This window comes from Suillus subalutaceus, assembly GCF_016647625.1.
Source record: "Suillus subalutaceus strain FC151 chromosome Unknown DFJ58scaffold_170, whole genome shotgun sequence".
Classification (NCBI taxonomy): Eukaryota; Fungi; Basidiomycota; class Agaricomycetes; order Boletales; family Suillaceae; genus Suillus; species Suillus subalutaceus.
Window position 1 is genome coordinate 27,034 of NW_024540419.1, and position 20,264 is coordinate 47,297.

General features: G+C 45.1%; 3 protein-coding genes across 3 annotated transcripts; all 3 read left to right on the forward strand.

The window, feature by feature from the left end:
- Positions 1–7,217: 7,217 nt before the first annotated feature.
- DFJ58DRAFT_846379 (uncharacterized protein) lies at positions 7,218–8,463 on the forward strand (the record flags this gene model as incomplete). Its single annotated transcript, XM_041393297.1, has 4 exons — positions 7,218–7,304; positions 7,564–7,739; positions 7,827–7,897; positions 7,988–8,463. The coding sequence occupies 4 exons, from the start codon at positions 7,218–7,220 to the stop codon at positions 8,461–8,463; spliced, it is 810 nt and encodes a 269-aa protein (XP_041237717.1).
- Positions 8,464–10,175: 1,712 nt separating this feature from the next.
- DFJ58DRAFT_846380 (uncharacterized protein) lies at positions 10,176–10,919 on the forward strand (the record flags this gene model as incomplete). Its single annotated transcript, XM_041393298.1, has 2 exons — positions 10,176–10,227; positions 10,261–10,919. 2 exons carry the CDS (start codon positions 10,176–10,178, stop codon positions 10,917–10,919), a joined length of 711 nt encoding a protein of 236 aa, XP_041237718.1.
- A 4,498-nt stretch (positions 10,920–15,417) lies between these two features.
- Positions 15,418–19,146, forward strand: DFJ58DRAFT_718846 (uncharacterized protein; the record flags this gene model as incomplete). The annotated part of the gene is made up of 7 exons (XM_041384536.1): positions 15,418–15,559; positions 16,192–16,688; positions 16,745–17,032; positions 17,091–17,229; positions 17,251–17,346; positions 17,377–18,780; positions 18,848–19,146. 7 exons carry the CDS (start codon positions 15,418–15,420, stop codon positions 19,144–19,146), a joined length of 2,865 nt encoding a protein of 954 aa, XP_041237719.1.
- Between the last annotated feature and the right edge of the window lie 1,118 nt (positions 19,147–20,264).

Consider the following 20,264-nt stretch of genomic DNA (forward strand, 5'->3'; position numbering starts at 1 on the left):
ATTCGAGTCGAGGACACTCTCCTCTTCTTGTCTTAGAAACTCTGAAGCTTCGGTATACGCCGAAGTCTTGAACCGACCTTGGCCGATTGCTCTTATCGAGTAGCCATACGTCAGACCCATCCTAGTTCGTAACAAAAGATTAAAGTCCTTCTACGAATACATCGCTATCACGCGTTGTAAAACCCAGAACAGAACAAACCCTGGTCATCACGACAGATAGAACCCCAGGTCCCCAGAAGCTAACAAGCTGACGTCCTTGACACCAATCTTTGGCGCTTTGAACCTAGGTGCTGTACCACCCCTACCACCTTTGAACCCCCCAATGTCTTCTATGAAACCCATTGAAATCAAAATCGGTTCTCCCCCGATCTTTGACGGGGATAGAGATAAATCCGAGGGATTCTTGATGTCATGCCAGTCCTATCTCGATATTAACGAGAAAATCTATGTCGACGACAAACAGAAGATCATTTTCGTAACCTCCTTCATGAATGAAGGGAACGCACGCTACTGGAAGGAAGATTTCCTCAGACAAGCGCAAGACCCTAACAATAAGACCACCGCAGGCCTTGTCAAAGGATACGGTACATGGACTGAATTCCTTGCCGACTTCAAAAGCGCGTTTAGGCCGCTTGATCCCTCAGGAACGGCGCTAGCTAAGCTCCGTAACCTTAAACAAGGAACCGAACTTCAAGATTACATCTCGGAGTTCTTGATGCTCACACGACGGGCGGGAATTCAAGGTGACGTCGCCAAGAAACAGTTCTTCTTAGACGGGACTCCACCCAGGACTGCTCGCTCGCCTTTACGGCACGGGCGATGTCTCTGACGACTTTGAAGTTGTCCTCTCCACCTGTATCAATCTCGACAACTCACGCCTCCACCTGAACGCCATCAGGGCGCGCAACCAACCCCAGAAGAAGAAGAACTTCGGATCCAACCGATACGTGCCATCTAGAGACCCCAATGCCTATGGTAATCGATCGGCTTTCTGAAGAAGAACGTGCGGAACATTTCCGCACCGGAAAATGTTTCACCTGTCATAAAACCGGACATCTTTTTAAGAACTGTCCGGAGAAGAAGAAAGGAAAGACTCCGGTACGCCGCAAAGAAGTAGAAAGCAGCGATGATGAAGAAGAAGAAGAAGCGGAAGTCCGCCGTCTCAACGAGGATTTTTGATATGGGAGACTGAATCAACGTCAGTATCTCTCGATGTACCCATAAGACTTGTACGAAAAGTTGGTGAACGAAAAGAACTTCGGGTTCCCCTTTCCCTCATTTCGAAAACACGTCTGAAAACCGTTGAAACCACCGCAGTTGTTGATTCCGGAGCAGCCGGAACCTTTATCTCAGAAGACTTCGTCAAGAAACACAAGATCCGAACCCACGCCCTTAGTAAACCCTTTCCGGGTTACTACCGCCGATGGAAGCTATTCCAAAAGCGGAGCTATACGCCGATACTGCGTTCTCACCATCAAGATTGACGAACTGAACTATGATAGGGAAGTTTAACGTCACACGTCTTGGCAGAAGAGATCAGATTCTCTTAGGGATCCCTTGGCTACGGGCTATGAACCCGGATATTGACTGGGCAGCTGAAACTCTTATCCTTCTCTCGAACGGAAAAGAGTAATCAAGTTGAAGAAGAAGTCGACAAAGAAAGGAAGAAGAACGATCTTCCACTTCTATTTCGACAAGAACCCATAGATCGGACTTGGAAGCAATCCAAACTTAAGAAAGCACCAATCGCCGAAACCCCTGTCATCTATCCTAAGGCGACCATCGAAGAAATCGTTGACGAAGAAGCACCACACGTCCATTCCCCCACTGATTCACTACCTGATCTACTCCCCATCCCCGACGAAGACGATGAGACTTTTGATACCAAGGAAGACGTCTGGACGCAAGAGAACTTTGCCGCACCAGTGCGAGAAGTCTCTATGTATGACCTAGATGACGACGAATTTCTGGTGGAATACTCCATTGACGCATCCGAACTCCGGGTAATTTCAAATACTACCATGGATACGCCATTGACCCCGGACGGTACCAGTCGTTCTGAACAGAAACCCACGGTCAAACCTTTGCCACGGCCTACGGAATACGCGAAAGTTAGTAACAAAGCTCAGCAGTTCGCTCTAGCTGCGGGCTTAGAACAGAAGAAGAAAACTTTCGAAGAACTCGTACCCTCCTATCTCCACGACTTCGCTGATATCTTCGCTAAAGACGGTCTTAATCAACTCCCTCCTGAACGACCCGGTATTGACCATCGTATTGAGACGAAACCCGGATTCATCCCCAAAACGTCGAAAATCTATCCCCTCTCTATCGCCGAACGAACCGCTGTCAAAGCATTCATTGACGAAAACGTAAAGAAAGGTTTTATCTCGGAGTCCAAGTCGCCACAAGCCAGCGGTTTCTTCTTCGTAGGAAAGAAGAGTGGAGATCTCCGACCCTGTCAAGATTATCGATATATCAACTGATTGGACGATCAAGAACGCCTACCCCTTGCCGCTTCCCTTATCCCTTGTCGCACGGTTACATGGAGCAAAGTATTTCACCAAGATGGACGTCCGATCCGGTTATAATAATATCCGCATTCACCCTGATGATAGATGGAAAGCTGCGTTCACCACTGAATTCGGACTCTATGAGCCGAATGTCATGTTTTTCGGGCTTTGCAATTCCCCGGCCACGTTCCAAGCCTACATGAACCGTACTTTCCAACAGGAAATCAACGAAGGATGGTTAGTAATCTATATGGACGACATCCTCATCTTTTCGGATAACCTGGTTGAACATCACGCTCGTACCCGTCGAATTCTCACGAAGATCCGCGAAGAACGACTCTTCTTGAAACCAGAGAAGTGTACCTTTGACGCGCAAGAAGTTGAATACCTCGGCATGATTATTCGCCCCGGATGTGTAGCTATGGACGTTGCTAAAACTGACGGAATCCGCGATTGGCCAACTCCATCCACCTGTTAAGGAAACCAGATCGTTCCTAGGTTTCTGTAACTTCTATCGGAACTTCATCCCTCATTACTCCGATATCGCACGACCCCTTATCGACCTTACAAAGAAAGATAACGTCTTCCTTTGGTCCGCACCGTGTCAGGAGGCATTTAGAACGTTAAAGGAGTGTTTCCTAAAACAGCCTGTCCTTCGTAACCCTGATCCGTCTCGACAATTCGCAGTAGCCACCGATGCATCTCTTGTTGCAACGGGTGCTGTCCTTACTACAGACAGATGAGAACGGCGTGTATCATCCATGCGGATACCTCTCCCAGTCCCTGAACCCCGCTGAAAGAAATTATCAGATCTTCGATCGCGAACTCCTGGCCGTTATCCGTGCACTTCAAGAATGGCGTCATTATTTGGAAGGAAACCCCCATCCAATCATTGTTTTCACCGATCATAAGAACCTCCTTTATTTCCGTACCTGCGCAAAAGTTAACCCGTCGCCAAGCCAGATGGCAGCTCCTTCTTTCTTGTTACGATATTGAACTTCATCACGTTCCAGGAACCAAACTTGCTGCACCGGATGCCCTGTCACGACGACCTGATCATGCACCCGATACCATTGATAACGAAGACATGACGCTCCTCCCCGATTCCATGTTCATTCGCCTTCTTGACCAAGAGCTTATGACTACTCTTGCGAACCCTGATCCTGATGACACCGATCCCATCTTCCAAGCTGCCTCCGATGCCTTAAATGGCCTTTGCCTTCCTCCCATGAAATCGGCTCTCTCAGATTGGACGATTAAAGATGACGTTCTATTTTACAAAGATCGTGCCTATGTCCGTCCAGCCGGACGCCGCTCTATTTTAGAACGCACCCATGACCACGCTACAGCAGGGACATCCCGGCCGTTTTAAAACCGAAGAACTGGTTAAACGCGACTTCTGGTGGCCGTCTATGGGGACCTACATCCGTAAATACGTTGAGGGTTGCGCCCTTTGTCAGCAAATGAAGTCCGATACCCATCCCACGACACCCTCCGTTGGTTCCTATCCCTTCTTCGGTCTCTACCCCGTTCTCCCAAGTCTCTGTCGACCTCATCACCGATCTTCCCCTATGTAACGGGTTCGACTCTATCATGGTCGTGGTAGACCATGGTCTTACGAAGGGGGTAATTCTCATCCCTTGTACGAAGACTATCACTTCAGAAGGCGTAGCAAAGAAATTCTTCAAATACGTCTACCGCCGCTTCGGGCTCCACGAGAAAGTAATCTCAGATCGAGGCCCACAGTTCGTATCCAAATTCTCTAAAGCTCTTGCAAAACTTTTGAAATACGACATCGCCGCTTCCACCGCTTATCATCCGCAAACAGACGGTCAAACCGAACGTCTGAATCAAGAACTAGAAACCTATCTTCGAATCTATTGCCGTAACAACCCAGAAGAATGGGTTGAACATATCCCCATGTCCGAATTCGTTCACAACCATCGCAAACACGACTCTCGCAACGCATCCCCATTCTTCCTCATGATGGGATACGAGCCACGGGCTCTCCCCCATGTACTCCCAGACTCCACTGTCCCCGCCGCAGAAGAGCGACTTCGTCTCCTTCAGAAAATACGAGAAGAAGCTATCTCTTGTCACAATCTTGCAATGCAGCGAATGGCTGCACGATCTTACGGAAAGAAGTACCAACCGTGGAAAGTTGGCGATAAGGTTTGGTTATCTGGGAAGAATCTTATCACGCAGTTACCATCACGAAAACTCGCTCCGAAACGCTACGGCCCCTTTACCATCACCGCAGTACTGTCACCAATCACATTCACACTCCAGTTACCAAAGCAATGGAAGGTTCACCCCACATTCCATGCTTCCGAATTATCGTCCTATCACGAAACCGAAATCCACGGTCCTAACTTCCCTGATCCTCCACCTGACGTCATTGATAACGAAGAAGAATACGAAGTCGAAGCAATCCTATCGCACAAGGGCACGGGTAAACGAAGACGCTATCTTGTATCCTGGAAAGGATATTCATCTGCCAGTAACGAATGGATTCCCACGGAAAATCTTGGCAACGCCTCCGCAATCCTCGCCGCTTATAAGAAAGCTCACCAGTTATAAGAACGGTCGCGAAAAGATGTCTTTCTCAGAACTCCGCACTCTCCAGATTTGCCTCTTGCAACTTCAAATTCTCGTCCGATACAGTTGATAATATGTCCGAAACCCTTGCCACATCCCCATCCACTACGTCCGTCACTTTGACTGAAACCATTGAATCGCCAAACTATTTCACCATCCTTGACGACATCGAAACCAACACGCTATTTGAATCCGCCCTCCTTTCTGAGCAATACGCTATCGAGATAGATCGCCTCCTTGCTGAACAAGGGGCCCTCTCTAGCACGCTCCTCATTAACATTATTCGCGCCGCCAATCTCATCAAGCGTACCGCAGGCCTTCTCAGTGAAAGCGAGAATGACCAACGCTTCAAAGCCATTTTCCGTCATCTTCATATTCGCATTCGCAACTCTGCGATACGTCTCATGCCTGCCTCTACCAAGGAAGTTGTTAGAGAAGCCATCCATATCGTTACTGAACGAATTGCAACAAACCCAATCGCCAGACCGCCATCCCCTCACGTCGCAGTTCCCATCCCTCCTCCGGTTGAGACATTATCTCCCGTTGAGCATACGCCTGATGCTGTCACTCCTTCTGATGTACCGGTCGTACCGTTTACTCTTACTACTGCCCCGGCGGCAACCACCTCTCGCTCACGCTCCATTCGTCTACGACCCTCCAAACGCGAAATCTCCGTCTCCCCTCCCTCACGCAACAACACCCTACGCTCCAAAACACCATCCCCGCCTCCGCAATCGTCCTCCGTCACCATCGTGAAAACCGAACCCATTGATAACTTCAAATGTCGCTACTGTAAAGAATTCGGTCATCGTCACAAGAATTGCCCAACATATTTCTGCCGCGTATGCTGTAACCTCGCGCCAGGGCATCTTTCGGTCTTTTGTAAAGACCTTAAAGGCGAGAAACCTATCCCATTAGTATGGACGGATGAAGGCTTCTATGAAGCTCTCGCTAAATGGGAGGCTGACAAGGATGCCGCCTTAGAACAGATCTCTATCGAAGAAGATGAGAGAATGTTCGTTCAATGTGCAGGTGATCGTGACAACTATGACGCTTACGATCACTTTGATTGTTGAAACCGGTGACTTCAACGATAACAACGGGGTAATGTTACAGTCAAGTACGCCCCTATTCATTTTCTTTCTCTTACATCATTGTATTACATCACGATCACATCTTGCCGTCGCTAGATGATCTATTCTTGTTATCTCTGACTCGTCTTATCTCTGACTCGTCTCTATGACCTCATCGTACCGGCCCTAAAGTTGTTACCGTTCATTATATAAACTCGCCCTGTACTATGTAGTTCTTTACTTTAATCTTACTAGGTTTTACCTGGAACTTCCTTCGCTTAAGACCTCCAATCTTAAGTCGTATTGAACGTGATTCAAGTCGAGGACACTCTCCTAGACTTGTCTTAAGAACCATTGAACTTCGGTATACGCCGAAGCCTTGAACCGACCTTGGCCGATTACTCTTATCGAGTAGCCATACGTCAGAACCATCCTAGTTCGTAACATCCTCGGCTCCTCGTGCAAAACATTCTTTCCAACCCAGACTTTAAAGATGAACTTGACTACGCACTGCTACAGGAGTATGATACCAGCAATGGAGCACATCACTTTCAGGACTTTATGTCTGGCGACTGGTGTTGAAAGCAGGCTGTAAGCCTTTTTACATTCTTTTTTCCGGTTTACTTGATCTCTCACACAATTCACAGAATTTGATTGCTGAGGATCCCAATACAATTGGATCTATGTTTGTTCCAATAATCCTCGGCAGTGATAAGACAACAGTCTCTGTTGCTACTGGACACAACCAATATTGGCCAGTCTATATGTCCATCGGCAACATCCGCAACAATGTGTGACGTGCACACCGCAATGGTGTTGTATTGCTTGGCTTCCTAGCCATCCCAACAAGTACGTGTTTCAATCTGATGTTGTCTGTTGCTAGCATTAATTAGATGCATATATTTAGCTGACAAGGAGTCCACCAAAGACGCACATTTTCGAAAGTTCCGCCGTCAGCTTCTCCACTCATTGCTTGTGAAGATGCTGGAATCCCTCCAACCAGGTATGACCACACCCGAGGTCGTACACTCCCCAGATGGTCATTTTTGACGTGCTGTGTATGGTCTTGGACTGTACATTGCTGATTATCCTGAGCAAGCATTGTTCAGAACTGGTGTCCAAAGTACGTATTTGTTTCGTTCTTCATGTTATTCAGTAGTATCTACTTACTACATATCCACCCAGATGCACCATGCCAGCAGATAGTCTCGGTGATGGTACCTATGGTCAGCATTCCCACGACCATACTGAAGTCTTAGTTTAGGAGTTTGAGTTAGGTGTGTTATGGGACGAATATGGACTTGTAGGAGACATCATGGTTTGTACCTTCATCATCATAGCCGTAGTGTAGGCTGACAACTTACAATATACGTGTTCTACAGCCATTCACCAACTATTTTCCACAAGCTGACATACACAAACTCCTCTCCCCCGACATTCTACATCAGCTAATTAAGGGAGCGTTCAAGGACCATATCGTCACCTGGGTGCATAAATACATCGAGGCTCAATACTCGGAAAACGAGGTGAATAGAATATTAGATGATATTTATCACCAGTAAGTTTAATTTTGAACACGCTGGGTTACTACTGCTGGTATTTACACACTCTACTGCTAGTATTTCTCTTGCTCCCTCATTCGCAGGCCTTTGACGATTTCCGGAGGGAAGAGGTTTCAAACAATGGACAGGAGACGATTTAAAAGCACTCATGAAGGTACGTCGATGAAAAAGTGTTCTATCATCATTAGTAGTGTTGACTAATGTGTATTCTTACTACTATAGGTCTATATACCTGCGATTGAAGGCCACATACCTCCAGAGATGGTGCTGACTTTGCAGGCCTTAATCGACTTTATATATATTGCACGGCGCAATATCATCGACTCCAACAGCCTCAATGCGTTGGACGATGCACTCAAGTGTTTCCACAGGCACTGTGAAATATTTCAAACATCCAGTGTTCGCCCTAATGGATTCAACCTCCCTCGACAACACTCGCTTATCCATTACCACAAAATGATCCAAGCATTTGGCGCACCAAACAGACTCTGTTTTTCCATCACAGAATCTAAACACATCAAGGCTGTCAAAGAGCCATGGTGGCGGTCCAGTCGGTTTGAAGCTCTCAATCAGATGTTACTGACAAATCAATGTCTGGATAAGTTAGTGGCCTCTCGTATCGACTTTGCTAACCATGGGATACTAAGAGGAACATGTCTATCATATATCCTCGACAAACTTGGTACATCTATTTGTCCACTGCTTATTATTTACTGTTAACGTGAATCACACTCATAATTCACAGGAATAAACGCTCCAGCATACAATGCAGAAGACATTCAAGTCCAACTCGAGGACGATGTCCTGCATGATTTGGGAATCATGCATGGACATGACTACTAGGTATACCCCTAAAAGACAAAGTCTGTTAGCTTAGTCCTCAGACTAGTCAACCCATACCTTGGTATCAAACCTTGGTCCAATAGTTTCAGTTTTCCCTCAGTGATTCATGAATCCACCATGTTTTGAAGAAAAGTCATATGTGAGATGGGAATCACATAATGACCTAGTTGATATGAGAAGCAAAAATGAAGGTTAAGGTATTGCCTTTCATTTGGCTTATTCACTTTGGCTAGAGAAACCCATAGAGAAAAGTTCAAAGCCTAACAAAAACCTATCTAAAAAGCCCGCGTATTGTGTACTATTATTTGTTCCATTATTTCTGAGTTGTTTTCTCTAGTGTTTCTTTACTTTACTTTTCTATTAGGATGCTCTGACTAATCAGATGCTTCATAAAATTGTACCTACAGGGTATGATGTCATAATGATGTCATAGGACTTCACCTACACTCCTGCAGGTATTTTGGTTGAAAGATATGATATCATAGTGATGTCATAATGATGTCATGTTCCATGGAATTTGCTAGAACATTCCAATGACTCATAATGACTCATAGTGACTCATAGTGACTCAGAATGATGTCATTATCCCACCATGAATATTCTGGAATGTTCTTTTGCACCTGCTAGAACATTCTGCTCCAGTTTTTTGGAATATTCTTCTCACATTCTGAAGTCATTACATCACCTTTTTACTTACATAATATTCCCACACAAAATGTATATAAGGAGAGCCCATTCTCCCCCCAAAAAAATAGATCTCCCACTTGTTGCATTCAAGAACCCCCACTTGAGCAAATTGAACTCTCACCTAAGAAGCTTCAGTCTGAACAAATTGCTGCTTACAAAGCCCATTTCCTTTGTAAGAACTGTCCAGGCAAGTGCAGGGAAAGTGTTTCCCTTGAGATTACATAAGTTTCTCGCGATAGAAACCCAGTTTTGTGAGACCAGTGTTCTCACCACGTAGTGTTTACTGACCAACACGAGCTTTGGTCACCGTTGTTATTTGTGAGACCAGCGTTCTCACCAGGTATTTGTATACTGACCAACACGAGCTTTGGTCATTGTTGTTATTTGTCATTGTTTTCTATTTGTCATTTGTTGTTATTTGTGAGACCAGCATTCTCACCAGGTATTTGTATATTGACCAACACGAGCTTTGGTCAACGTAGTCACATTTGAGACCAGCTTCTCAACAGTTAATCGTATATTCAGGAAACCAGTTCAAGTGTCTAGACGGTATATCCTAGACAATCCCATAGTTTCAATCAGAGATAATAAAGCTCCGGCTAAGTTAATCTAACTGATTGGTTTAGCGAGCCTCCCAAGAACTCACACGTTATCTACCACGAAAGAAGAAAAGTCGTAGACCGTGTTAATCGAGGACTGGCAAGAAGTCTTATCCAGTGTAATTGTGGTGTCATTACATTCTTACACGTATTTATATAAGACCCTCGGTTATTAAGACAACGAGCCTATTGTTATTCCCCATCTCAGACACAACAATCATGTGAATGCCGGGGCTGATGCAGACCAAGACAATGCTGCTGAGCCCAAGGGTGGTGCTGTTGCCGGACCGATGGTGATAGCACATGTGGACTTGGCAAAGAAATCTGGCAAGTGAACTCGGAGTACGTTTGCCTGGTGTGCTTTCACTTACAACAAATTTTAATGTAGCAAAACAGATCTACCCAGACCTCCTCGCAGATCAAATTGGTGAACCCAACCTCACGACTCATATTCAGCAATTTCTACATGACCAGCTCCATCGTTCTGACTCCAACTCAGAAGCCTCCGCTGACTCGTCCAGTTCCCTTCCTGAGCTATATGAAAAAATCACTCTGTATACATCAGCTGTTGCCACCTTCTTCGCTCCAAGTGACATCTCAGGCATCGGTGGTATGCACTACGAGCGTATTCGTGCTGTGGATACCTGGAGGAACGGCCCTGGTCGATATGACTGTGCTTTCATCAGTACTGATCCCACTGCTGAGGGCATGAGCGGCTTTGATATTGCTCAAGTAAGGCTTTTCTTTTCATTTAAACATGATGGTGTATATTACCCTTGTGCATTTGTGCATTGGTTCAAACGGGTGCACGACTCACGAGATGAGAACACAGGAATGTGGGTAGTAGAGCCTGAAACCCTCGAGGATGGGACACGCTTTGCCTCCGTCATTCACCTTGACTGCATTTTTTGTGCAGCACACCTTATGCCTGTATTTGGGTATGAATTTGTACCTACTTATCTCTCTTACACGCAGACCCTTAATGCTTTCCGCACTTACTATGTAAACAAATACACTGACCACCAAGCATTTGAGATTGCTTGGTGACTTGATAACTTATTCTTCTTGGTTTGACTTCATCCCATCTTGGATAGGAATGGTGTTGATTACTTATAAATAACCTTCGTACTTGAATGCGCTTTTCAGAATTTCAAGAGGTACTTAAATATAGCAATGCTGACATGTTGGATGCCATAGCCACTGAGTTGCCGCTTATACAACCTTCCCACTTGAACATGCTTAAAACTCAACATGTACTTAAATCACAGCCTCCAATCTGTTCTCATTTTAAACTTATATAACTGATCTGCTTAAACATTATTATCATACTTAATTTTGGCTATGCATTACTTACTATTATTGTGTTTCCTTTGTGAACTATTCTCCAAGCAGAAATTAAGTCGAAATGATTTGCTTTGACAACTTGGCGAACTTAGCGTTGAATTAAGTCTGTTCAAGTGAGATAAGATGGCTAAGAAAATTTCCCATTTTCCTGATGTGCAGTGTTGCCTGATTGTTATTCAAATACTAATCCTGCCCTCAACAGAATGCACCCGAAAAGAAGACCAGTTTTGCTGCTTCATGACATTACCGTCACTTTACTTGTACACAGATTATCAAATGTCCGGGTACAATTCTCTGGCAGTACATTATTGTCTCCCTGTATGTTGACTCCCACTCATGCGCTGAACAGCAGCCAGGGACATCAATTTTGATCATATTGCTGATGGCCGCCCCTCTCTCCCTCTTTCGTGAGATCTGTGCGTTGACTAGGGAGAGCCATCCCTTTGAACTGGCATGCACTCCATGCAGTAACAGTCGCTGCGGTAGCTCTTCAAGCATGTCCTTCGAGCGACACAGTAGCATGGAATCTCATTGAAAGTGAAGGGTGAGATATATGCACTTGCCTGTCCATCGTCAACTGGCGCCCACCCTCCACCTACACCTAAATAATCAGGAGACCATGTCTCCACATCTTCGACTTCCTCTTAGGCTCATTCATTGACGTCGAGCTTCACCCTTTCTTCTGGCACAGCAGTTAATTTGCCTGCATCATCCACATTATTCAATAGCAAGCCTTGTGAGGATGCAAGCAACAATGCATTCGCCATTCAGCTTACAAGGCTGTACCGCAGCATATCCACCCTAGAAACAAAGATATCAAATGAAGACCCTTATGATCATGTAGATGAAGGTCGCATCGTTCTCCAAGGATGAGGACACGAAGTTAGCAACAAAGACCTCCAGCAGCAAAAATGGACGAAGCTGATCTCAGACCATAAACAGTAAGCCGTTCTCCAGTTTTCATCATGATATCATTAATTGAATGTGTGCAGACTCACTGAGATGATGCATAATCTGATGGAGTTCTCCATCGCTCTGAGCATTCTCGCTTCCCTCTGCATAATCTCGAACTCCTTTGCTGCTGCCACCCCCCCTCCCCCCACTTTATCTCATCAGACTATATCTCCGTGTCTTCGACTTCCTCTTTGGCTCATTTATTAACATCAAGCTTTACCCTTTCTTCTGGCACAACAGCTAATTCATCTGCATTGTCCGCATTATTCAATAGCAAGCCTCGCAAGGATGCAAGCAATAATGCATTCGCTGTTCAGCTTAAAAGGCTGTACTGCAGCATATCCGCCATAGAAACAAAGATATCAAATGAAGACCCCGATGATCTCATAGATGAAGGTTGTGTCGTTCTCCAAGGACGAGGACAGAAGTTAGCAACGAAGACCTCCAGCAGCAAAAATGGATGAAGCTGATCTCAGACCATAAACGGTAAATCGTTCTTACCGCAGCATATCCACCCTAGAAACAAAGATATTAAATGAAGACCCTGATCTCGTAGATGAAGGTCATGTCACTCTCCAAGGACAAGGACACGAAGTTAGTGACGAAGACCTCCAGCAGCAAAAATGGATGAAGCTGATCTCAGACCATAAACAGTAAGTCGTTCTCCAGTTTTCATCATGATATCATTGATTGAATGTGTGCAGACTCGCCACCCCATGTTGTAGTCCTAGGCCTTATATACTGGCAATTGCCACATCGGAAGCTCATAATTGCCAGTTGTACCAGCAACATTCACATGCACTGGGAGGTGTTAAAGTGGGGGGTGAGGACAATGAGGCATGCCTTGAGGAGTTTGTGGAATGCGTGTGTCCAGAGGCAAGGTGTTAAAGTTGGGAATGAGGAAAACGAGGCATGCCTAAAGTGGGGGGTGAGGACAACAAGGCATGCCTCGAGGAGTTTGTGGAATGTGTGTCCAGAGGCAAGGTGTTAAAGTTGGGAATGAGGAAAACGAGGCATGCCTTGAGGAGTTTGTGGAATGCATGTGTCCAAAGGCGAATGATGATATTGTACTTGGCTGGGATGGGATGGGGTGGGGAGGGGGGGGGGGGAATAGATATGGGAATGCTCGGAGCAATGGAGATCCCCATCATATTATGCATCATCTCAGCAAGTCCAGCCTATATTGTAGTTTTTGACCAAACTCAACTGGCAGTTGCCACAAAATGCTTTGTCAAATAGTGTGGCAGTTGCCATAGGCTCATTTGCCCTAGCTGTTGGCTACAGGTCACAGCCGCTTTTTTGGCATTTTTGAAACCCAGCTATTTTTCATTCCACTACAGCTGTTGGCTACAGGTCACAGCCGCTTTTTTGCATTTTTGAAACTCAGCTGTTTAGAATACATTCCATATTTGGTGGAGGATGTATTCATATGTTATGACCACATTTTTTGGCTTCCAAAAGCGGAAATTCACAACACACATTCTATTTTTGTCACCTCCTCACATTAGGCCTCCCCACATTATTCCCACACATCACATTTTCGCATTTTTCAGCCACACAGTGTGGGAATTACCCCATAACACCCAAAACATTGCCTTGGCAATATGGTACACCCCACAATTATAATTATTCACACACCCTCCCCACCTTGCTGCAGCTTCACCACCACACCACAATAGCTCCCCATGCATATATAAGTAGTAGTTTAGTATATATATGTATAATATAATATAATAGACCACTTTTTGGAACAAAAACACACAAAATCGCATTTGTGACATTTTTGATGTTTTTCAGTATCTCACCCTTGCATACATAGTCCACCTTGCTCATATATCATCATTTGTATGTATATAAATGTGTTTTATGCCCAGGATCAGCTCACAATAGGCCGGAGTTTTGAGGTAGTGCATATACTTACTATTTCTACTGATAAGGGGCCTATACCTTCAAAACATCGAGATTTCATAATCAGACACCTGGGGCACGTTTAGGATATACTCAGTATCGTAGATCTACATTTACTAAACGATCCAACAAGAATTGAGTGCTGGGGAAGTGAAATAGATAAGAAATTGAGTGTGGGAAACTCAAAGACCCAAAACATCGAAAATGGTCAGTTGAGCAGTGGTAGGACTTTAATGCTGTATCAACTTACTTTACCCTCACATCCCTTTTACATCTCTTCCACCCTCAGGGCAAAGTGTAGTGTAGGTTCCTTGTGTAATTTAACATGTATCCTATTAAAATTTAATCAAATCTTCGACCTATATTACATGTAAATGTGACTTTTGTGTGATATGTGTTAATTGTCACTTTTCACACATATGTTCCTTTGCTTCCCTTTCATTCAATACTTGATGGATCGTTTAGTAAATGTAGATCTACGATACTGAGTATATCCTAAACGTGCCCCAGGTGTCTGATTATGAAATCTCGATGTTTTGAAGGTATAGGCCCCTTATCAGTAGAAATAGTAAGTATATGCACTACCTCAAAACTCCGGCCTATTGTGAGCTGATCCTGGGCATAAAACACATTTATATACATACAAATGATGATATATGAGCAAGGTGGACTATGTATGCAAGGGTGAGATACTGAAAAACATCAAAAATGTCACAAATGCGATTTTGTGTGTTTTTGTTCCAAAAAAGTGGTCTATTATATTATATTATACATATATATACTAAACTACTACTTATATATGCATGGGGAGCTATTGTGGTGTGGTGGTGAAGCTGCAGCAAGGTGGGGAGGGTGTGTGAATAATTATAATTGTGGGGTGTACCATATTGCCAAGGCAATGTTTTGGGTGTTATGGGGTAATTCCCACACTGTGTGGCTGAAAAATGCGAAAATGTGATGTGTGGGAATAATGTGGGGAGGCCTAATGTGAGGAGGTGACAAAAATAGAATGTGTGTTGTGAATTTCCGCTTTTGGAAGCCAAAAAATGTGGTCATAACATATGAATACATCCTCCACCAAATATGGAATGTATTCTAAACAGCTGAGTTTCAAAAATGCAAAAAAGCGGCTGTGACCTGTAGCCAACAGCTGTAGTGGAATGAAAAATAGCTGGGTTTCAAAAATGCCAAAAAAGCGGCTGTGACCTGTAGCCAACAGCTAGGGCAAATGAGCCTATGGCAACTGCCACACTATTTGACAAAGCATTTTGTGGCAACTGCCAGTTGAGTTTGGTCAAAAACTACAATATAGGCTGGACTTGCTGAGATGATGCATAATATGATGGGGATCTCCATTGCTCCGAGCATTCCCATATCTATTCCCCCCCCCCCCCTCCCCACCCCATCCCATCCCAGCCAAGTACAATATCATCATTCGCCTTTGGACACATGCATTCCACAAACTCCTCAAGGCATGCCTCGTTTTCCTCATTCCCAACTTTAACACCTTGCCTCTGGACACACATTCCACAAACTCCTCGAGGCATGCCTTGTTGTCCTCACCCCCCACTTTAGGCATGCCTCGTTTTCCTCATTCCCAACTTTAACACCTTGCCTCTGGACACACGCATTCCACAAACTCCTCAAGGCATGCCTCATTGTCCTCACCCCCCACTTTAACACCTCCCAGTGCATGTGAATGTTGCTGGTACAACTGGCAATTATGAGCTTCCGAAACTCAATGCTGTGCTGCACGCCACGAATATAACTCAGACAAAACTTTCATCAGGCGCCACCTTTGAGTCATCTTCTCTGACTCTTATAACTCAGTCTTCCAAGTAAGTGGGTTTTTGGGTGTTTGATTGTTTGGTGAACTTATCAAATGCCCTAGAACATGCCTGAAACATGTCCTGCCTGCAACAAAGAGCTCACATCAATAACTGGCTATAATCAGGCACCTTGCCAAAACCACCAATCCAGCTTGTCGTGCTCTCTACCTTGCCTCACAGCAGTTTCGTGCAAGTCTGCCTGCTCCAGATCAACAGGACAACGAGTCTGACATGGATATTGGAGATGTACCTGACCTGAATCAATCGCCCACCGCACTTTGAAGGTGATTTCTTTGGGATATATGCTGAGGATGAACTTGAGTGGCCAGCAGAATTTGGTGATGGAGGGGATGTGGACAACACGCCTGCAGATGATGAGGACTCAGAAGACGACGGTGATGCTCCCGACGAATGGGAGCCTGTGTTATTTGCATCACCTCACAATACACACAAGGAAGATAATGAAGATGAACATTATGGCACCCAGGACCCACATATCTTGGATGTGCAAGAGCCGGATGCTCACCACAGGGTAGAGCAGTGCCTTCATGACCATGAGCAGGTACCTATAGTTGTCCATTACCCTGATCAACGAGCCGGACAGCCCATTGATCCAACCAAGCAGTTGAGAAATGTGACTTATCATGCACAGCTCGACGGCTCAGGCACAGATAATGCCTATACTTCATTTGCTTCGAAGCTTGATTGGGAGATGGCACGATGGGCAAAATTGCGAGGTCCCAGCTCAACTGCGTTCTCAGAGCTCATCTCTATTGAAGGTGTCAGTTCATGGCATCTCTCAAAGTCGTCAGGATTAGTCTGACTGTAGTCCTCCAGCTCAGTGAAATGATGGATCTCTCCTTCAAGAATGCCCGTGAATTGAACAAGATCATTGATCAAGAACTTCCAGGCCGTCTGAAATTTAAACGAGAGCAGATAATCATTGCCAATGAAGTGTTCGATGTGTACTATTGCGATATCATCGAGTGTATCAATGCTCTCTTCAACGACCCAAATTTTGCAGACTTTCTTGTATTCGCACCTGAACGACACTATGCCGATGAAGATGAGACAGTTCATTTGTATCACGAGATGCATACAGGTAAATGGTGGTGGAATAGTCAGGTTGGTATTTTGTGCCTTTTTACAAAGCTGGGGTGCAGTAGACTAACACTGTTTGTAGAAACACCTCGACCATGAGTGCCCTGGCATGACAATAATTCCCATCATCATTTCATCGGACAAGACTCAAGTTACATTGTTTCATAACAAGACTGCATATCCTGTGTACATGACAATCGGAAACATTCCCAAGGAGATCCGTCGAAAGGTGTCACGCTGAGCTCATGTCCTTCTCGCATACCTACCAACCACCCGCCTTGAACACGTCACCAATAAAGCTTCTCGCCGCCGCATGCTCACTAACCTATATCATGCTTGTGTGGGGCGCGTGCTGGCTCCACTTGCAGCTGCAGGCATTGATGGAATCAATATGCGAAGTGGTGACGGGGCTATGCGTAGATGCCATCCCCTGTTTGCATGCTTTGCAGGGGACTATCCAGAGCAGTTTTTAGTAACTGGAGTCAAGACCACTCAATGTCCAAGCTGTGATGTTCCCTCAGATGAGCTTGGTCTCGCAGCAGGTGCTGCAGACTATCAACTGCGAAACCTGGATGCAGTACTCGATGCCCTCAGCGCTCTCGACGAAGGTGGGTTAGCCTTTGTTCGTGCATGTACAGAGGCTGGCATCAAGCCCATCGTTCACCCATACTGGGAGGGATTACCATTCGTCAACATATTTGAATCTATCACCCCCGACATTCTACATCAATTGTACCAAGGACTCGTCAAACATCTCCTCGCTTGGCTTTCAGATGCATGTGGTAGTGCAGAGATTGATGCTAGATGTCGTCGCCTTCCCCCGAATCACCACATCCGACATTTTATGAAGGGCATCACGACACTTTCGCGCTTGAGTGGCACAGAGCATAACCAAATCTGCCGTTTCTTACTCAGGATTATCATTGACATCAGACTACCCAACATGTCTTCTCCCCAGCTCCTCTGTGCTGTTCGTGGCCTGTTAGATTTTTTATATCTTGCCCAATATCCATGTCATAGTTCAGAGACACTGACTATTCTGGACGAGGCACTCAATCTCTTCCATGACAACAAGGACATTTTCATCGACTTCGGCATTCAGAACTCATTCAACCTGCCAAAACTCCATTTTGCGCTTCACTATGCTCACATGATTCAAATGTACGGTACAACAGATAATTACAACACCGAGTACACTGAACACCTTCACATCAACCTTGCTAAAGATGCGTCTCGCTCCACAAACCACAAGAATGAATTCGCACAAATGACGACCTGGCTTGAGCGCAGAGAAAAAAATTTCTGCCATGAGAAATACATACAGTGGAGACTCGCAGGCACCGCACATCACCCACATCATCACCCTCGACCTCCGGAGATGTCATTTTGTTGCACTCAGACAATGGCAAAGCATCTGAGCGTCAAGGCAGTCACATTAGAAAAGCTCGCAAACAAATATGGTGCTACATACTTTTGCAAATCTCTCGCATGCTTCGTTGTGAAAGCAACACTTCCACTGAACACTACCATTCCATCTAGGCAGCTCGAAGATCGAGCTGCTGATGTGTACCTACCATTTCAAATACTGCCAGTATTTCATAAGGTGAAGTGGATCTCAGTTGGTGTCCGTGGCCATGGCAATACTCCGGTCACACTTGATAGTGTGCATGCACATCCTGGACGTTCAAGGTCATTTGCCTCAGACAGTGTTGCATCTCGATTTGATACTGCATTCATCAATGACGGTACAGGTGGGCCACTCGGCATCAAAGGTGAGTCCTGATTGTTATGGAACTAGCGGTACATCAATGCCTAACATTTACATAGGATATTGAATAGGACAGGTCCGCACTGTGTTCTCGATCCCTCCCAAAGCTCTTGCTATACTCTTTCCCCCAACATTCCGGCCTCCAAAACACCTTGCCTATGTCGAATGGTTCACTGCTTTCCATGCACCCGACCGCAATCAGGGCTTGTGCAAAGTCTCGCGTGTCATCAAAGATGGGGAACAAATAGTGAGCATTATTCTGGTCAGTAACATTCATTGTAGTGCACATTTAATTCCGCAGTTTGGCCCTACTGCTCCTCGTGAATGGAGTTCTGCCAATGTCCTTGACAAGTGTCAAACATTTTTGTAAATCCGTACTTAGATAGACATAGCTTTGTAACACTGCGCTAATTGTAGGCCATTGTCATCAACTTGTAGTTCCTAGAGCTAACTAGTATTAATTTTGACAATTATCAAAAATTTATCTAAATAGCTCTAAGTTTGTGCAGGAGGGTTTTCCTGATGTATATTTTCAATCCAATTCTCCAGTCAAACTGAATACGAGTTCATTCTCAGACCATACAATAGCAATCGGGAAGACGATTGACGTGTATCTCCATTCCAAGTGCGAGCTAGATGACCACGCCATGCATCTGCTTTTGTTTGCTAACCGCTGGGGACTTGTGTGAGCACAATCATTGCCTTTGCCATCTCTTCGCGTTCGATGACATCATTTATATTTCTTTGAACGCAGATCCACGATTGCAGCTCATCTTGCACAAGGGACGACCATCCTTGCTGACTGATATGCATTTTCTGGTACTGCATTTTCAGCTCTTAAGGACTACCGTACGAATGGTGTCATGCTCTGAATCCCAATGTGAAAAACACAACCTGACTAGGCACTTTTTAAGGTACTCAGCCAGTATATGTCTAAGCTCTGCCTATGTTGCTATACTTGCAAACAAAAGCAAGAATGTTCGACCTGAGGAAAAGCTACTAAGGACAACTCAAGATCAAAAGACCCGAAAGAGCGCTAAAGCGCGGGAATAGCGCATCGTAAGATAGAGCGCTAATGCGCGGGAAAGAGCGGAAGTCAAGAAAGCAGACACTGAGTCAAAGGAGGGTAATGAATAGCGAGTGAGATCAAGGGTATTGATTGCAAGGGTAAGGAAAGTCAAATAGGGGCCATAGAGCGCAACTAAAGGGTGACTACTTCTAAGTAAAACCTAAGGGAAAGGACATACAGTTGAAGGGGAGTAATGTCGAAGTAGTCACCATAGGCTTCTTATACTAGTAAACTATACCATCTCGGACTTGGAAGGGATAGGATATACATGTAATAAGACTATAGCACTTGTTACAAACTCGAGGCAAGGCAAATTACATACCAATGAGGTAGGATGGACCATGGATGGATTCCGACGTTTCGGGTGGATCCTAGAGCGCGAGAACAGCGCGCTGGATAAGCGCTAAGCGCGGGAACAA